Source organism: Salvelinus sp. IW2-2015, linkage group LG17, assembly GCF_002910315.2.
Source record: "Salvelinus sp. IW2-2015 linkage group LG17, ASM291031v2, whole genome shotgun sequence".
Lineage (NCBI taxonomy): Eukaryota > Metazoa > Chordata > Actinopteri > Salmoniformes > Salmonidae > Salvelinus > Salvelinus sp. IW2-2015.
In genome coordinates, this window is record NC_036857.1 from 14,541,742 (window position 1) to 14,561,256 (window position 19,515).

The 19,515-nt window shown below is 43.8% G+C and overlaps 1 protein-coding gene across 1 annotated transcript; it reads right to left on the minus strand.

The window, feature by feature from the left end:
- Positions 1-125: 125 nt before the first annotated feature.
- On the minus strand, positions 126-19,502 carry LOC111976893 (WD repeat-containing protein on Y chromosome-like). The gene is made up of 25 exons (XM_070448150.1): positions 19,458-19,502; positions 19,026-19,173; positions 18,611-18,729; positions 17,558-17,661; positions 16,470-16,656; positions 14,175-14,292; positions 13,891-13,975; positions 12,983-13,094; positions 12,764-12,844; positions 11,886-12,016; positions 11,363-11,430; positions 10,993-11,141; positions 10,678-10,815; positions 10,346-10,453; positions 9,987-10,214; positions 9,811-9,881; positions 9,429-9,633; positions 7,874-8,092; positions 7,544-7,675; positions 7,155-7,370; positions 6,861-7,010; positions 5,794-5,962; positions 5,157-5,289; positions 4,733-4,904; positions 126-362 (listed from the first exon to the last, which is right to left on the minus strand). The coding sequence occupies exons 1-25, from the start codon at positions 19,500-19,502 to the stop codon at positions 204-206; spliced, it is 3,447 nt and encodes a 1,148-aa protein (XP_070304251.1). The 3' UTR covers positions 126-203.
- Positions 19,503-19,515: the final 13 nt, after the last annotated feature.

Below are 19,515 nucleotides of genomic sequence, written 5' to 3' on the forward strand. Positions count from 1 at the left end.
GCCACTGGAGATAACTGATAGCCCTAAGTCCACTCGAAGGTTGTCACCACTGTGTGGTAGACAGTGAAACTGGTGCCAATTAAAACAATTTAATAACATGACAGTAATTACACAAATTGTGTATTGAAACAGTTAATTTAGAAACAGGGAGAAATAACAGGTAAAACCAATGGACACTGCCACAATCACAGCTACTCAGTTCCCTAGGCGATGCTGCTGCCTCCCCTGATCTGCTGTTTGGGAGCAATAGACTTCCTGCGCGCCCCTTTGGCCGAGCTRAAGCGTACATGAGCGCCACGCTTGTTGTTCCTCTTCTGCTTGCCCAGCATGTCAGCCCCGTCCTGGGTCTTCTGCTGCTGCTCCTTCAGTAACTCAGGTACCGGAGGCTGGATGATGGGCAGCAGGGATGTGCAGGGCATCGACTTGTACACCCGTAGCTGCAATGGACAATGAAAAATGTTAGAGTAGGAGCTGAATACACACAAAATTAGTATTTGTGTCTCCTGTGAGGCTTTACATCTATGACAAGCATTGAGTCTTGCTGTATATAATGTTACATTATGAGGTAAATCCTCCAGGGTTGGGGTCAATTCCAGTTTAATTAGAAATTCAATTGTTGAATTCACTAATGAAGTGGAGAATTCACATTGAATTCAATTCAAATTAACAATCATCAAGTTATGGAATTTAAATTAGACTGCTTGAATTGGGAAAAACATTTAACCTTTGGAATTGAATATTTGTACATTTCCCAGTAATTGGAATTAATGACCTTAGTATAAAAAAAATTCACTGCAGGTGTTAAATAATTTCAACATGTTTTTATATATTTCCAGCTAGGCATTCTGAACAGTGACATGATCAGCCTGAAAGCCTGAGGGAATTTAATTCAAATTGGGATTTGTGGAATTGTCGGGGATATTGAATTGGGAATTTAATTATTTGAATTGACCCAACATTGGAATTGAGAGGAAATTAATTATCTCTGAATTTAAAGACTGACCTGGAATTTTAAGTTAATTAAATGGAATTTCCAGGGAGAGCCCAGCTAGCACATTTGGTTTCTTGAAAGTTGTGGGAACGCAMGTTTTTGGATTCCCATTGTTTCAGGGAGCGAAGCCATACGTTTCCTAACCGGTGAAACTGAACGTTTTTTTAAACGTTCTGAGAATGGATGTTTTGCCTGTTCTGGGAACATTCATTTGTAGGTTGCAGGGAAGTCAGAACATTTTACTATGGTTCCCAGAATGTTTTCCTGGAAAGTTTTAACGTTCTGAAAACAGAAATTATAAGTTATTTGAAGGTTTTTGAATAACTTAACTTTCACTGAATGTTTCAATAAGACTTAATAACACTGCTAACTTTGTTTGGGTTAACTGTTTTGCACTCCAAGCACAGATAGGATACATAAATTAATTTGCTTATGCATTAATCATGCAAACACATTTATTTTTTATTGTGGCACGTGTCAGTGAGATTCAAACCTATGATCTCTTCTATATACCTGGAATTAGTCCACTGTGCCACCAGGATGGTGTTTTTAAAATTCATACAAAGCTGTTCATTTTAATCTACTCAAAACAGACCCCATTTCAAAAGGAAATAAGCACTCTAAGATGAGGCGTGGCAAATTAGTGGGCGCAGCAAACACACTTAAGATGGAGGATAGAGTGTTTTGTTGATGCTGAGAATGGAATGCATGTTTTTAAATCGCATTCTTAGAATGTTCTTTTTATGGAAAGTTCTTAATGTTCTGACAACATGACTTTAAATAGAACCACGAGGAAACCTGCTGAAGTACTGAAATTCCCACAGAAAAACGTTGTTTCTTAAATGTTCTCAGAACAATGAGAACATTACTTTAAAATAGAACCACAAGGAAACGTTATGCTGAAGCAAGCGGTACTGGAGCACCAAGTCTGGGACCAAAAGGCTCCTGAATAGCTTCTACCCCCAAGCCATAAGGCTGCTCAACAGTTAATCAAATGGCTTCCCGGAATATTTGCATTGACCCCCTTTTTATTTGCACTGACTCTCTTGCACCGGCTCTATGCAGACTCACTGGACTCTACCCACATACTACACTGACACTCCAACACACACACACCCACCCACGCACACATATTGACGCCACATGCACGCACACACTCTTTCACATATGCTGCTGTTACTCTGTTTATTATCAAACCTGATTGCCTACCCCTACCTACCTGTCACAAGAGGTTGGTGGCATCTTAATTGGGGAGGACAGGCTCATGGTAATGGCTGGAGCGGAATGCTATCAAATACATGGTTTCCATGTGTTGATAACATTGCATTTACTGTATTACATCTACCTCTTACCCCTGCATATTGACTCGGTACCGGTACTCCTTGAATATAGWCTCGTTATTTTATTGTGTTACTATTTTTTAACTCTGCATTGTTGGGAAAGGGCACGTAAGTAAGCATTTCACAGTAAAGTCTACACCTGTTGTATTCGACGTAACAAATAAAATTATATTTGTTTTGAAGTACCAAAATTCCCACCTATGAAACATATGGTTCTCAGAACGTTATGTGCTAGCTGGGTATCCTGCACTATTCCCAGAATGCTGTGGGAAGGTTGTATGCAAAATAACCATAGGATAACCACACGCTCACCAAGCTCTAAGAAACATACGGTTCTCAGAACGTTAAGTGACAGCTGGGAGGTAATTGAATAAGAATTGAATTTGTGGAATTTACCCCAACCCTAATAGTCTCATGCGGAGGAACAAGGAGATGGTCATGGTAAAAATGGGAAGCACCCACCTGCTCTCGGCTGCTAAAGGACACCTGGAGGTCCAGGGGACAGGAGGGCCGGTGCCTCACTTTCTGCTTGTAGGCAAGCCCCAGGATGGCACTCGTCTGCAGGGGAAATACAACATATAGATTAGTAAGTAATGCTCTCTCACACCTAAACCCAACCACACTTTACAGTGCTATATAACATTCAAATTAAACTTGATTAATTTGAACAATATAACCACAAAGATTTGAAAGTAAGATTGTGGAACTAACAATTCAATGTGATATAGCTGGCCATATATATGGAGCACCTACAGTGGGGAGAACAAGTATTTGATACACTGCCGATTTTGCAGGTTTTCCTACTTACAAAGCATGTAGAGGTCTGTAATTTTTATCATAGGTACACTTCAACTGTGAGAGACGGAATCTAAAAACAAAAATCCAGAAAATCACATTGTATGATTTTTAAGTAATTAATTTGCATTTTATTGCATGACATAAGTATTTGATCACCTACCAACCAGTAAGAATTTCCAGTCTCCAACAGACGTGTGTAGTTTTTCTTTAGAAGCCCTCCTGTTCTCCACTCATTATCTGTATTAACTGCACCTGTTTGAACTCGTTACCTGTATAAAATACACCTGTCCACACACTCAATCAAACAGACTCCAACCTCTCCACAATGGCCAAGACCAGAGAGCTGTGTAAGGACATCAGGGTTAAAATTGTAGACCTGCACAAGGCTGGGATGGGCTACAGGACAATAGGCAAGCAGCTTGGTGAGAAGGCAACAACTGTTGGCGCAATTATAGAAAATGGAAGATGTTCAAGATGACGGTCAATCACCCTCGGTCTGGGGCTCCATGCAAAATCTCACCTCGTGGGGCATCAATGATCATGAGGAAGGTGAGGGATCAGCCCAGAACTACAACGGCAGGACCTGGTCAATGACCTGAAGAGAGCTGGACCACAGTCTCAAAGAAAACCATTAGTAACACACTACGCGTCATGGATAAAATCCTGCAGCGCACGCAAGGTCCCCCTGCTCAAGCCAGCGCATGTCCAGGCCCATCTGAAGTTTGCCAATGACCATCTGGATGATCCAGAGGAGGAATGGGAGAAGGTCATGTGGTCTGATGAGACAAAATAGAGCTTTTGGTCTAAACTCCACTCGCCGTGTTTGGAGGAAGAAGAAGGAGCGTACAACCCCAAGACACCATCCCAACCGTGAAGCATGGAGGTGGAAACATCATTCTTTGGGGATGCTTTTCTGCAACGGGGACAGGACGACTGCACCGTATTGAGGGGAGGATGGATGGGCCATGTATCGCGAGATCTTGGCCAACAACCTCCTTCCCTCAGTAAGAGCATTGAAGATGGGTCGTGGCTGGGTCTTCCAGCATGACAACGACCCGAAACACACGCCAGGGCAACTAAGGAGTGGGCTCCGTAAGAAGCATCTCAAGGTCCTGGAGTGGCCTAGCCAGTCTCCAGACCTGAACCCAATAGAAAATCTTTGGAGGGAGCTGAAAGTCCGTATTGCCCAGTGACAGCCCCGAAACCTGAAGGATCTGGAGAAGGTCTGTATGGAGGAGTGGGCCAAAATTCCTGTTGCAGTGTGTGCAAACCTGGTCAAGAACTACAGGAAACGTATGATCTCTGTAATTGCAAACAAAGGTTCTGTACAAATATTAAGTTCTGCTTTTCTGATGTATCAAATACTTATGTCATGCAATAAAATGCAAATGAATTACTTAAAAATCATACAATGTGATTTTCTGGATTTTTGTTTTAGATTCCGTCTCTCACAGTTGAAGTGTACCTATGATAAAAATTACAGACCTCTACATGCTTTGTAAGTAGGAAAACCTGCAAAATCGGCAGTGTGTCAAATACTTGTTCTCCCCACTGTATGTATCCCCACTATCCAGTACCCCGTTGTCATCCTCCTGCCTCTCACCTGTTTGCCCTTCTCTTGCCAGTGCTGCCAGGTCTCCTCGATCTGGTCGTTGCTGTACTGGGCGATTCGTGGGTCGGTTGGCACCAGCTCCTGCAGGTCAGAGGCAGTGCTGGCCATGGCTGTATGCCGGAGCTTCTGCTGGGTCAGTGTCTCCAGGATACGCTTGGCACAGCTGTTTAGTTTTTTGGACTCAGTTCAGTAAATCTTTATCGTCACAGGTGGGCAATGTGTGCAGCATTAGAAATKTAAAACCATAGAGGCACAACACACAATACAATACATTTAAAAAGCATGTAGGCTTACTGTATAGTAGGACATGTTTAAGTCAAAAACCAATGGCTCAGCAATGCACTCACAATAGAGGAGTCACAGTGAGACCAAAAACTCCCAGGTTTCACTTTGCCCTTTCGGGTTTGAGACTTACTTCCAGTGGGGTTGTGTTCCCTGGTTGAGCACTTTGAGGGTCTGGCAGGAGCCAACCCTCCTCAGGTCCACTGGCAGTTCCCAGGGGAAGGCATGGTGGTCTCCCACACACCACTGGGCCTGGCCAAATGTGCCTGAAGGAAACACTTCTAGTTAGCTTGACATTACCTCTACCCTAGCCTCCAACCAGCCTCCAACCAGACTTGCGCATCCATCCTCTATTATGACTGATAGCTCAAACATTGTATTGTGATTATATTTGACTGTACAGATGTGATTCAATCMAAAAAATTAAAATAAATAAAAAAAGACTGATAGCAAGACCCCCACTGTCCTAAAAGCATTTCACTGTTACGGACCATGTGTCAAATAAAACTTGATTTGAAATGATACAATTTTCATCTAGGTGCTTTTGAAACAAGAGCACACAGGGCAGCAGGTACACTAGTGGTTAAGAGCGTTGGGCCAGTAATCGAAAGGTTGCCGAGTCGAATCCCAGAGCCGACTAAGTGAAAAAACTTTTGATGTGCCCTTGAGCAAGGCACTTAACCCTAATTACTCCTGAAGTCGCTCTGGATAAGAGCATCTGGTCAAACATAAAAATGAGACCGCAACAGGCCCATATGAGAGCACCACACCTATGTAGCTGCCAGCGATGGTCCACAGTCGCACGTTACAATCCAGGCTGGCGGTGACAATGAGGCGGAAACGTTCCACGTACTCCAGACTAACGATGCCCTTCAGGTGACCCCGCCAGGAGCTGAGGAGGGGCGGAGGGGTGAGGGAGACGCTCCAGCCATCCACCACCTGGACAAGTGGAAACCGTGAAGAATTAATKAATAAATGAGACAGGGTTATAAACTCTACAATCCTCTTTGATTGGAATGAAATGGATAATGTGGTGAAAATAATATATCCATGTACACTGAGTGTATAAAATATTATGAACAAATGCTCTTTCCATGACAGTGTAGATGAAGGAGAGGAGACCGGTTAAAGAAGGATTTTTAAACCTTGAGACAATTGAAATATTGGATTGTGTATGTGTGGCATTCAGAGGGTGAATGAGCAAGACAAAATATTTAAGTGCCTTTTAAGTGCCTTTATGGTAGTAGGTGCCATGTGCACTGGTTTGTGTCAAGAACTGCAACGTTGCTGGGTTTTTCATGCTCAACAGTTTCCCATGTGTATCAAGAATGGTCCACCACCCAAAGGACATTCAGCCAACTTGACACAACTATGGGAAGCATTGGAGTAAACATGGGCCAGCAACCCAGTGGAACACTTTTGACACCTTGTAGAGGGCAAAAGAGGGTGCAACTCAATATTAGGAAGGTGTTCTTAATGTTTTGTACACTCAGTGTATAATAATTAGTCAGTGAGAAAGCAACAATGGATTTGTTGCTATGCATTTTCAATATTTATTTCCCAGAAAGCCACTGAAATCAACATGTAAAATTTGTCTGAACAGGGTTGTGTGCGGTAGGCACGAAGCAGAGAAAACTTTTTAAAATGGAGGATGTGCTACAGAAACTTGCGTAACACTGATATCGGTCTTCTGTTGCAAAACATTTCACTACAGTGTGCCATACAGAACATGACTGATTTTGTAACCATCTATCTCATCCTACTCTCACCCACCAAATTAGAATGCTAGAAAGGTTTATGACGTGTTACTCTAGTATGTTCTCTCTCTATGCTGCACCTCGGTTCTCTTCTCCACCTTCATCCTGCGAGGCCCAGTCACCTTACAGTACCTGGGGATGAGGCTGGGCAGATGAACGGCCTTTTCCAGAGGGGCCATCCCCTCCCGCTCCCCTTGCATACAGAAGCAGTACCTCTCTATGTCCCACAGCTGGGGAGGGGGATAGAAAGTGTTAACTGCAAGTTGCTTCAGATAAGCGTCTGCTAGCAGCTAAACAACCATATTCTCATATATCGTAATATTCTGATATGGGAACGTCTGCGCTACTAATCCTCTACGATTCTTCTGACCAACCATGATGTAGCCGGTGCTGTCCCCAGTTAGCAGCATCTGGTCTTGCAGATCAGTAGACATGGTGCTGATGGCCGTGTCCTCGGAGTGGACCGCCCGGAACTTTCCCAGCAGTCCCCCCAGGTGGTGGATGGACCAGGCGTACACATAGCCGTCAGCTGCACTGGTCAGCAGGATGGCTGTGTCAGGGCTCCGCTCCCTGGTTCCCAGGAAAAGAGCCTGAGGGAGCGAGGAAGTGAAGGAGGGGATTTGTGTGTGTTCAACCACTTTGTTGGTACTTGTTACATCATTGTGACCTGATCTGCTCTGATGTCGTGGGAATATTGCTCAGTGTCTGAGGGTGTCCAATGCTGCGTCCACAGACTCTCACTGAYTGGTCCATTAGCCCATACCTTCTCCACAGCCAGTCTGGGTTTCTCTAACTCTTTTGCACTGAATGGCTGAGGTTTGCCGCTCTTGTGCCGCTGCTTTGGCGACTTCTTCTGATGAGTTCTCTCATTTTCTTTCTCAGTGCCTGACTCCTCCTGGTGGGGTCAAACAAGGTCAAATATCAACTAAGAGAGAAGCCAAAGGGAGGGTTAGAAGCAGGGTTGAGGTCAATTCAGTTTTCAATTCAGGCAAATAATACATTCTCATTGAAAACACACAGCGATTTATTTTTTMAATTCACTTCATGAATGGATCTTAACCCTGGTCAGCAGTTATGGGTCAGAATGTCTCACCTGGATCATCTCAGGGGGGCTGCTGCAAGAGCTGTCCTTGTCCTCCTGAGGAGAGGTGGGAYGAGGTGGGGGTGCACCGGGCCCCACTGAGACCCCCTGGCTGGAATGGGAGACTGTGGCCTCCCCTCTGTACTCTGATGAATCTGTCCATTCGCTCTCATCAAACGAGCTCTTAGACTCTGACGCCTCAAATCTGTCAAAAGCTGACCTGTCAATCACCTGGAAGGCAGGATTGGGCAACAAAAACATGATCATTTAGCCTTCTAGCATAGGGGTTTTCAAACTTTACTTGCCCAGGGACCCCCTGCCCAGGCAAACTGGCAACCCAGGGACCCCCATCATATGTTAGCAAAATATAAATAAACTTGCGTCTTGTAGCCTGCGGCTATGGAACCCTGACCTGTTCACCGGACGTGCTACCTTGTCCCTGACCTGCTGTTTTCGACTCTCTCTCTCTACCGCACCTGCTGTCTCTCACACTGAATGCTCGGCTATAAAAAGCCAACTGACATTTACTCCTGAGGTGCTATTATTATGATGATTATTATAATACCCGGCTGGTCATCTATGAATGTTTGAACATCTTGTCCATGTACGGTTATAAATCTCAACCCGGCACAGCCAGAAGAGGCCTGGCCACCCCTCAGAGCCTGGTTCTTCTCTAGGTTTCTGCCTTTCTAGGGAGTTTTTTCTAGCCACCATGCTTCTACATCTGCATTGCTTGCTGTTTGGGTTTTAGGCTGGGTTTCTGTACAGCACTTTGACTTCAGCTGATGTAAAAAGGGCTTTATAAATACATTTGATTGATTATCAGGTGAATGATAATGGCAAGTAGAAGTAATCAACATTTTAAAATGAATAGAGTTTCATTATTTTGACCTCCACACACTTAATTGGAAGAGGAAGTGTAAACTCTAACATAACCTATTAGCTAGAAAGGTATCTTGGCAGCTGAGAAAATATTTTGCAGTTTTGAAGCTAACATCCAGCAATTCTACACAGTTTGGCATAGAGCTGAGAGACAATTTTGCAGTTTTAAAGTCCTACAATAGTATGCATTGTTAGTTCTCAAAAATGGTATTATAAAATAATATATATAGTTCAATATCTTTTCTGGATGCTTTCTATCTGGTTTGGTCGTTTAAGTTAACACTGAAAATTACCATTTAAACTGGCCACCTAAGAATGTTCTATGCAGAAGAATTTCTTTTTTATTAGTGACCAATTTCCTCCATATTAGACGGATAATTCGAGATTTTGGCATGTTAACTGTTTCTGTAGATTTTAATTAATTGTGCTAACGCTAGTTAGCATTGGCTCGTGAAACTACATATAACTTCCTTCATACTGGATGCAGACATAAAAATGRCATTCTGTTGTAGCTAGCAATATTCATAAAATAATGCTTTTTCTCCAAATAATAAAACAAATATTTAAAAAATTACGCTGACCCCCTGCAGTACCGCCGCGCACCCTAGGGGGCCATGGACCCCAGTTTGAAACCCCCTGTTCTAGGGGATTGGTCAAAAAGTAAGTATGATCACTATCCCCTCACCCGATTGGGCAGCAGTGGTCGCGAACTCTCGCAGGCGTTGAAGCGGCAGAAGGCTCGCCCCGAGTCGATGTTCCATACGATGATGTCACCACTGTAGGAGGCGGTCACAAGCATCTTGTTGCCGTGGGCATGCATGGAGTAGATATCCTCGGCATGGTACTGGTTCCAGATACGGTACTCCATCTCCATATCCTCCTTCACATCCCTRGCAGCCACAGCAACAACCACACTCCATCAGAGGAGCCTTAAAAAGGTACACTCAGCAATACAACATCATCCAGCATGAAGTTGTTCCGCAGTGTATGATGTCATCACATTGCTCAGTATACATTTAACCCTGCAGACTTTAATGACACATGGTGTCGATGGGAGGTGTACTCACAAGTACCACATGACCCTTTTGCTCCAGCCGGACACATATATCCTTTGGTTGATGTAAATGACCCCCGTCACCTGGAAAAAGAGCAGGGTCAGATTTTCTTATCCCCCTATTGGATAAGGCTGAAAGAAGGTAGGCTAGCTACTGATCCCTGATCTGTAGTTGGGCGTAACTTCTACCTCGTTATCATTCAATATGGGGAGTGTAGCTAGCAGCGCTCCGTTGTTGAAGTTCCACAGGCGCAGGCTACCATCCTTGGACCCCGTGATGAGGCGGCGCTTGGGCCCGTCAAACGTCATGGCCGTTACCTCCACCGCCTTCTCCGGGGATGTCTGGAATTGCATGACCTTCTCCCCAGTCAGGATTTCCCACACACTCACCACGCCGTTATGACAGCCACTCACTACCTGGAACAGAGAGAAGGCAGACACATTGGGGTTCAAATGGGACAGAACATTGTTCTTTCATCTCTTAATGAATTAGTTATTTGTTCATTCATCCAGCCACCTGGTGTTTTAGAGTATACCCAACAACTTACCTGTTTGAAGTTGGTGTTATAGAGAGCTGTACACAGGGGCTGCTCATGTGATGTCTGCAGCTTGTGAACAGTATCCACATCATCCACCACTCCATGTAGAACCCCTATCTGCACAAAGATTGCCGTTATAATAGGCAAAAAAAAGCATAGCTGTTGATGCTAGAGTAGCTGTAACATATTTGTGTGAGACGATAAATCGCATTTGCATGGCTTCCTCGATGCCCATTAGCRGACCACTTAGCCAGCGCTAATCTTCCTAGGGCTTTGATTACTTCAATCAGTCCCCTTTTATGTGTCCTACAGTATGTGAATGAACAAGGTGGGGAGCCTACCAGAAAGGTGGCCAGCACCAGGGTGTTGGTGTCTCTGTTGTAGTGGACACTTGAGATAGGGAAGCGACTCATGGTCACATTCCTGGAGTGGATGTTCTGGAGACAGGCACAGTCCTGCAGGTCCCACACACGCACATTCTGAGACACAAACAGAGAATAGGAAAGAAAACAGTGTGATCATGTGCGTGAAATCAAGCAGTGCTTCTCTTACATTCATGGCAATTCTTGCTCATCACATTTCTCATAACATGATTTCTAGTAATCCTGATCACCGAGGAACCAGAGACCGTAGATCAGGTTTGTCCCCAGACAGACCTTGTCCTTGGAGATGCTGATGATCTTGTTGTCGCTGCTGTTGACCACGATGTGTGTGATGGCTGTGGAGTGGCCCTTCATCTGAGAGGTGGCACAGTTGTTCACGTAGGGGTTCCATATCCTCACAATGCGGTCAAAGCCTCCAGTCACTATGACAGGGATTCACATTCAAAACACAACCCTTCTTTTAACTTTGTAATTCATTTATCTACACAAAGTAAAGATTTGACAGTAAAAAAAAATGTAAGAAACAAAAATGCAGGTGGTGAAAAAAAGACTGCTGATATTTTTGCACGAAAATAACGCAAATTACTAATTGCCTTATTATTAGACTTTAATGAAGGAGGATTCATCCTAATCAATCTCTTACCCAGAATGTTAAACTCGGGAGAGTAGTCAAAGCAGAGGATTCCCTTCCTCAGCTGAAAGAATGAGTTGCTATGATGGAGAAAGCACACAGTCACTTTTGGAAACAAATTGTATTCCTAAACATTTAGTACTTTTGGAAACAAATTGTATTCCTAAACATTTAGTACTTTTGGAAACAAATTGTATTCCTAAACATTTAGTACTTTTGGAAACAAATTGTATTCCTAAACATGTAGTATTTTTAGAAACAAATTGTATTCCTAAACATTTAGTACTTTTGTGAAAATGAGCAAAATGCTACTGTAACAATCAGGGCTCTTAAAAATGTTCAGTGTCTTAAAAGTAGGACTTTTAAAGGGCAGCTGATCCTAGATCAGCACTCAAAAACGCTTTGTGAATATGGGCCCTGTTCCTCTGTAAGGTCGACAGAGATACAGATATGTGTGAGTGGAATAAGATAGAAGAGAGAGTTCCTGGACCACTATGTAGGAACATGCACTGTGTGCAGGGCATGGGGAACGTACTGGATTTTAGCCTTCTGAGAGTGGGGCACAGTGGTGAGAACCATGGAAGTTTGGTCAGATGCACAGCAGGTGGCGACAGCGTTTAACTCCGGTAGAAAGCGGATCTGATGGCACCAGTTATTGTGCAGGGCCTGGGGGGGTGGCACAGAGCCATGAAAAGAAGAGATACAGTAATGGCGTGAAAAAGGTGGGATACTGATAAAATAAGAGACCAAAGTAATAAATAGGCAATAGAGTAGTGTAATAAAGGCTGCTGAGAGGGAAATGAAGGCACATGTGGTCTAATGGAAGTATGAGGTCTACTGAAGTCAATCAGTCCATCTTCCAGCCCAGGCTCCCCCCTGACAAGCAGACTATCATCTTCGACCTGATTAGTATGTATTAGTCAAGTGATATGTCCCCAGGGTCACAGATGGGTAATGGGACAGTCCCTTTGTGACAGACTGATCCATCACAGAGGTAGAGACACTCTCTCCATAACCCCATCCCCTTCTCCATCTCTCACAATGCTGTTGTCATCCATTTCTTTTTCCTTCCTCTCCAACAGACGTAAAACTGTGTTGACTATTATAAAAAATAGAGACCTTATCATTAACGTTATTTTCATCAAATCCTTTACATCTCTGCAAAACTCTGGAGCAGGAGAGAGGGTTACCGTCCACCCAAATCTTCATTCCAGTCCTAAAGATCTACTGGTGGGTAGACATTCATTCAAAAGCCTACAGTAACAGACCCTAATTCAGCATAATTGTAAGTAAAGTGAAGACCTTAATTAGTTAAATATTTGAATCAAGTGTTACTGCTGGGCTATAACAAAACCATGCACAGATTCCTGCTCTTAGACTGACCAGAATAATTGCCTTTGTAGAGTAACGTACCACTTTGAAACACAGGAAATACTTGGAGGTGTTCTTCAACAGAGCTGGGACAGGGATGCGGCAATTCCCCCCTGAGACAGAGAGAGAGGGTAACCATCCACCCAACTAGCTGAGAACCATCATAAGGTGAAGAGAAAGGGTTTGATAATGTGCAGTGAAGGGTTTGATAATGTACAGTGAAGGGAGTGTTGGATCAGGACAGGGAGGGTTAGTACCAGACTTAAAGGCCCCGCTGTTGAACAGTCCATACTGGAGCACATCACTGGAGATGAAGACAGACACATAACCCTCAATGTCCCCTATCGAAAACACTGCTTTGGTTCCATCTGACCTGGACAGACATATAGACAGACAGACAGTGTGGGAAATTAGCCATACACAACAAAATGTATCGTTAACAGATCCTCCCGTCGACTGACCTGATGTTTTATCTAAATGTGTGATGCCCTATAGCCAATGTCATACCAGTAATTGAAAGTCCTAGCCAATGCCCTATCAGCAGTGGTGTAAAGTACTTATGTAAAAATACTTACAAGCACTACTTAAGTTGTTTTTTGGGGTATCTGTACTTTTTACTCCATACATTTTCCTTGACACCCAACAGTACTCGTTACATTTAGAAATGCTTAGCAGGACAGCAAAATGGTCCAAATCATACACATCAAGAGAATATCCATGGTCATCCCTACCGTCTTTTATCTGGCAGAATCCCTAAACACAAATGCTTCATTTTAAATTGTGTCTGAGTGTTGGAGTGTGCCCCTGGCTATCAGTAAATTTAAAAACAAGAACATTGTGCCATCTGGTTTGCTTAATATAAGGAATCTGAAATTATTTACACTTACTTTTGACACTTAAGTATATTTTAGCAATTATTCACTTTTGATACTTAAATATATTTAAAACCAAAATACTTTTAGGACTTTTACTCAAGTAGTATTTTACTGGGTGACTTTCACTTGAGTAATTTTTTATTAAGGTATCTTTACTTTTACTCAAGTATGACAATTAGGTACTTTCCACCACTGCCTATCTGTAATCTAAAAACATAGCCATTGCCCTATCAGTAATATAAGTTACTAGACTAGCTGGTGCCAGGAAATCCAATGCACTTGCCAATGCCCTACCAGTAATCCATGACAACCGCGTAGCCCTCCAGTCCAGTCAGAGAGAATACAATGTCACACTTGCTGGCGCTGATGTCATAAAACTCTAACACACAGACAGGCATAATACACAGAGAAACACATCAAATAATGTCTAAAGCTATACAAAGTGAAAGCAAGGGATGTTAAATTGCTACTACCGAATCTGGTCTGATTTGGTTCATGGTTTTGTTCAGGGTTAATTACAATTCTTACAGACACACCCTCACATGCACTTGCTGCAGGCTCTACACATGCATACACACCAACGTCTCGTCCAGTGGAGGCGATGGCCAGGAGGTTAAGGTTGCTCAAGCAGATCATGTCGGTTACCCAGATCTGTTGGATGGAGGTGGAGGGGGGGGCTCGTTTCAGCTGGTCCAACTGATAGAGGACAGACAGAGGAGGAAGATCAAAAGTCAGTAGACCACTAGAACCACACATACAGTGGGGCAAAAAAGTATTTAGTCAGCCACCAATTGTGCAAGTTCTCCCACTTAAAAAGATGAGAGGCCTGTAATTTTCATCATAGGTACACTTCAACTATGACAGACAAAATGAGAAAAAAAATCCAGAAAATCACATTGTAGGATTTTTAATGAATTTATTTGCAAATTATGGTGGAAAATAAGTATTTGGTCAATAACAAAAGTTTCTCAATACTTTGTTATATACCCTTTGTTGGCAATGACAGAGGTCAAACGTTTTCTGTAAGTCTTCACAAGGTTTTCACACACTGTTGCTGGTATTTTGGCCCATTCCTCCATGCAGATCTCCTCTAGAGCAGTGATGTTTTGGGGCTGTTGCTGGGCATTTACAACATTAACAATGTTTACACTATTTCTGATCAATTGGATGTTATTTTAAATGGGGGAAAAATAATATATATATATATATATAACAAAGTGCTTGTCTTTCAAAAATAAGGACATTTCTAAGTGAACTTTTGAACGGTAGTGTACATATATATATATATACACTGCTCAAAAAAATAAAGGGAACACTGTAACTCCAAGTCAATCACACTTCTGTGAAATCAAACTGTCCACTTAGGAAGCAACACTGATTGACAATAAATATCACATGCTGTTGTGCATATGGAATAGACAAAAAGGTGGAAATTATAGGCAATTAGCAAGACACCCCCAATAAAGGAGTGGTTCTGCAGGTGGTGACCACAGACCACTTCTCAGTTCCTATGCTTCCTGGCTGATGTTTTGGTCACTTTTGAATGCTGGCGGTGCTTTCACTCTAGTGGTAGCATGAGACGGAGTCTACAACCCACACAAGTGGCTCAGGTAGTGCAGCTCATCCAGGATGGCACATCAATGCGAGCGCAAGAAGGTTTGCTGTGTCTGTCAGCGTAGTGTCCAGAGCATGGAGGCGCTACCAGGAGACATGCCAGTACATCAGGAGACGTGGAGGAGGCCGTAGGAGGGCAACAACCCAGCAGCAGGACCGCTACCTCCGCCTTTGTGCAAGGAGGAGAACTGCCAGAGCCATGCAAAATGACCTCCAGCAGGCCACACATGTGCATGTGTCTGCTCAAACGCTCAGAAACAGACTCCATGAGGGTGGTACTCCAAAAGGGATGATGGCCCATGTTGACTCCCACAGTTGTGTCAAGTTGGCTGGATGTCTTTTGGGTGGTGGGCCAATTCTTGATACACAYAAGAAACTGTTGAGCATGAAAGAAAACAGCAGCTTKGCAGTTGTTGACACAAACCTGGCACCTACTACCATACTCTGTTCAAAATGCACTTAAATAGAAGTCTTGCCCATTCACCCTCTGAATGGGCACACATACACAATCCATGTCTCAATTTTCTCAAGGCTTAAAAATCCTTCTTTAACCGGTCTCCTCCCCTTCCTCTACAGTCTACACTGACTGAAGTGGATTTAACAGGTGACATCAATAAGGGATCATAGCTTTCACCTGGATTCATCTGGTCAGTCTGTCATGGAAAGAGCAGCTGTTCTTAATGTTTTGTATACTCTGTGTATACTGTGTATAGACCACTAATCCCATGTAACAAGGTTTAAGTAAAACACCTGCTTGGTGCATAGGTCTTCTGGATCACATTACAGAGATAGCATCCCATGCAAGATTCAGAGGGTTTAGATATATTGAGATGTTGGTAATCTTGGTCAGCCTTTACAGAAGCAGTGGTTTTAACAGACCCATGGAGAGACGAGGCAATCCGCCTTCGGTGTCCTCAGTGGCCCGCCCAATCAGACGGGTGATGTGTGGCACCACCTGTCCCCGTGGAGCTGAACTATGCCGCTCTGATTTATTGCCATGGCAGGTGTCTACTTTATATCCATGGATGAGTCATTGTGGCCAACTTTAAAATAGACTAGGTGGTGACAGGACATCCATCCATCTCTATGGAAGAGCAGCATCGACTCAATTCATGTTTTTTCATCCTACCATGCAATGCACTGAATTCCTCTCTCCTCAGTCTAACCTCTGAAGGGAAGTACTCTGGTGTTTTAAGTGCGCGCACACACAAAGATGCACTTGTACACACACAGTGGCGTGCACACACAGACACACTCACGTTGACAGTGCGTGTCAGTTTGAACCTCTCGCTCCAGTAGTTGAGGATGCCATCTCGGCTGACAGACAGGTAGCGTCCCAGCTGGGCGCGGGTTTTGGGCACGGCCCTGCCCTGCCCCCCGTTCTTCTCTGCCTGGGGGGTCTGGAAGGGGTAGAACTGCAGCCGAACGATGGGCTCACAGTGGGCACTGCAGAGAACCAGACAGAAACGACACAGACCTCACAAACCACCAAGACATCAGTCAAAGAACAAAACCTGTGTGGATTATTGGACATTTAGGATTCAGAGTATTTTGTTTGTCAAATATATATGAGAAAAAAAGTGGCAAGCTGCAATATTTCTAAAGACCTGATCTCCAACGATTCCATTAAATGACATTATCTTAGCCATTCTCTGGTGATATTTATAGACTGCCTATATCCATGTCTCCTACAGTCAGAAATAGACCCCCGGGGACTGGATGCCAGTGATCTCAGATAGACACACCGTGAGTAAGGAGAGTAGCAGTGATGTGTCATCCATGGACATGAGTCATTGACACAGACAGGGGGATGCATGCATGGCCACACACACACAACCCCTACAGACAGAGAATAGGAAAGAAAGCATACACTTGAGAGAACAGAAGAATGCAAAGGGCGTGGGTGTAAAGAGTGGGGGTTAGAAAGTATGGGAGATTCATGGCAAAAATCCTTGGACCCTTTGAATAATTTACATGTGAAACTACAAAAGGCGCTGTTATATGCAAATCATCTCTTTCACCCTCTCCACACACATACAACTGAGGAGTAGTTGTCCTAGCCAACGTCCTAGCCAACGTCCTAGCCAACGATAATAGGAACCATCCATGTCTATCGGAGAGCCATCACTCGTCTCACATACAGCAGTAGCATCCCATCCTTCTCCGGTCTCCCAGTCATGGCACCGTACCATGACAACACACCTAACCCAGGGTCGAATTAATGGACTGAAACACAGAGGGACTGCTTGGACTTTTCCAATAAGAAATGCTTGTTTTTGTTTTCCATTGCAAAACGTTTTGCTACGGTGTGCCGTAATGAATAGGATCCAAGTGAGAGAGCACTTACACAGGGACAATCTTTAGAGGTTTGGGGAAGTAGAGGGGACGGTTCTGCTTCTGTAGGGAGTCCTTCTCCCTGTACTCCAGCAGCATGTAGTTTAGATACTCATCCTACAGGCAGACAGGCACACATCATGAGCTACTGTATGTCCAAAGGCGAATAAGAAATGGCACCCTATTCCCCACATGTGCGCTAGAGAGAGTAGGGAATAGTGTGTCATTTTGGATGCACTCATTTTGAGTGCATCGCACTCAAGGAGCTCAGACGCAATCATTTTATAACCAATGTTCCGACAGCCAAGCTGTCTTCATCAGAGTATAATGACAAACACTGCAGATCACTAGTTTATATAGTTTGAAAGGACACACACACGCACACACCGGTGTCCATAATCAAAGCTAGCTGTGGCTTGATTTCATTGGTTGATTTACAGATGTCAATAGACATAAGTCATGAATGGATAACATGTGATCATAAATACAATTTGGCTACATAAGCCTACAAACACTTATGATAGCAAAAACACAATAGCTTCAGATCAAACGCTACGTTGAATGTGCAGCTCTGCTTTTCTTTTTCAAGTGTTCTACTCTATTAGCCAGCACCTCTTCTAAGCAGGTGTGCATTTCTGTGCCTTCATTTTGGATGCAGCCATTAAGTATGTGGAGAAAGGTGGAGTTTTAACAATATTGGGGTTATTCAGTCTTCAGGCATTTAGATAAGAGATTCCCACCACAGTCACCCTCTGTCTCAGCACACAGACATCCCTGGTCTGGCCCTCTGTCTAGTAACAGGGGAGCGATCATCATAAATAATGGTTTGGGGTGGCAGCTGGGGGTTTGAGGCAGAGGGGGCTCACTGTGCGAGACGAGTGTCACTCTTTGGGACACACCCACCGGAACATGTAAAAAGCCCGAGGAAGGATGTAATTTGACTCTTTTCATCCCCCTAGTCCCAATTACGCACCACCGTGTACCCATTAACCCATACCCTGAGAAATATAAAAAGCCTTTGTTTTACGGTCCTGAAAACTACCAGCTTGGCCCGACAGACACCCACCCAGTCCACACCGCCGTCACAGTTGGTGTCCACCTTCATAAAGATAATGTCCACATCTTCATCATCAATGTCACCCATGATCTTCTTGATTGCCTCACGAAACTCTTCCATATCCAATCCTTTCAGCGAGGGAGAGAAAGAGAGGAGAAAAGAGGGTCATTAGGATAATAGTGTTGAACCATGGTTGTATTTCTGATCATTCCACAACGTATCTTCAGACGGTGTTGAAAATGAGCACAGCGATGGCACTGCTATAGTCAAGAGAATTTCATGAGGAGTGAGACATCAGAACGGTACCCTTGTCTCCAGGTTCATTTCTACCGCATATAGACAAGACGTCAAGCTAGTGGATTTCTCTATCAGAACTGGATCAACAGGAGATGGGGTGTGGATGAGAGGTACGAAATCTATGTACCTCCCCCTCCGTCGGTGTCTGCTTCATGGAACATGGCCTCAATCCGTTGAAGGTGCTCCTCGTTTATCTGGTCCTCCACACGTCCCTGGTTCTTCTTCTCTCCCTCCTCAGGGGAGTCACTCTTGGTGCACCCGCTGCCAGCAGTCGGCTACACAACAAGGGACGGGATAGAAGGAATAACAGTACTACATCTCTCACAACCAGACAATCAGACCAAGAAGAATACAGTAGAAGGGTCTGTAACGCACAAGTGGTCTTTACACTATACCTGTGGTACATTTTGTTTGTGCTTGTCTCCATCAGTAGGGGACCTGGAAGCAAAGTTATTTATGCAGACAATTGTGATAAACATTTACAAAATGATGATCCTCAGTGTAAATGGCTAGACAGAAATCTTATCACTCAATACACATACCAGGCCTCTGAAGATACCTTCATCATGTTGGTATTGCTGCCCTGCGGCGAAGTACTTCCCATGACTAACATTAAG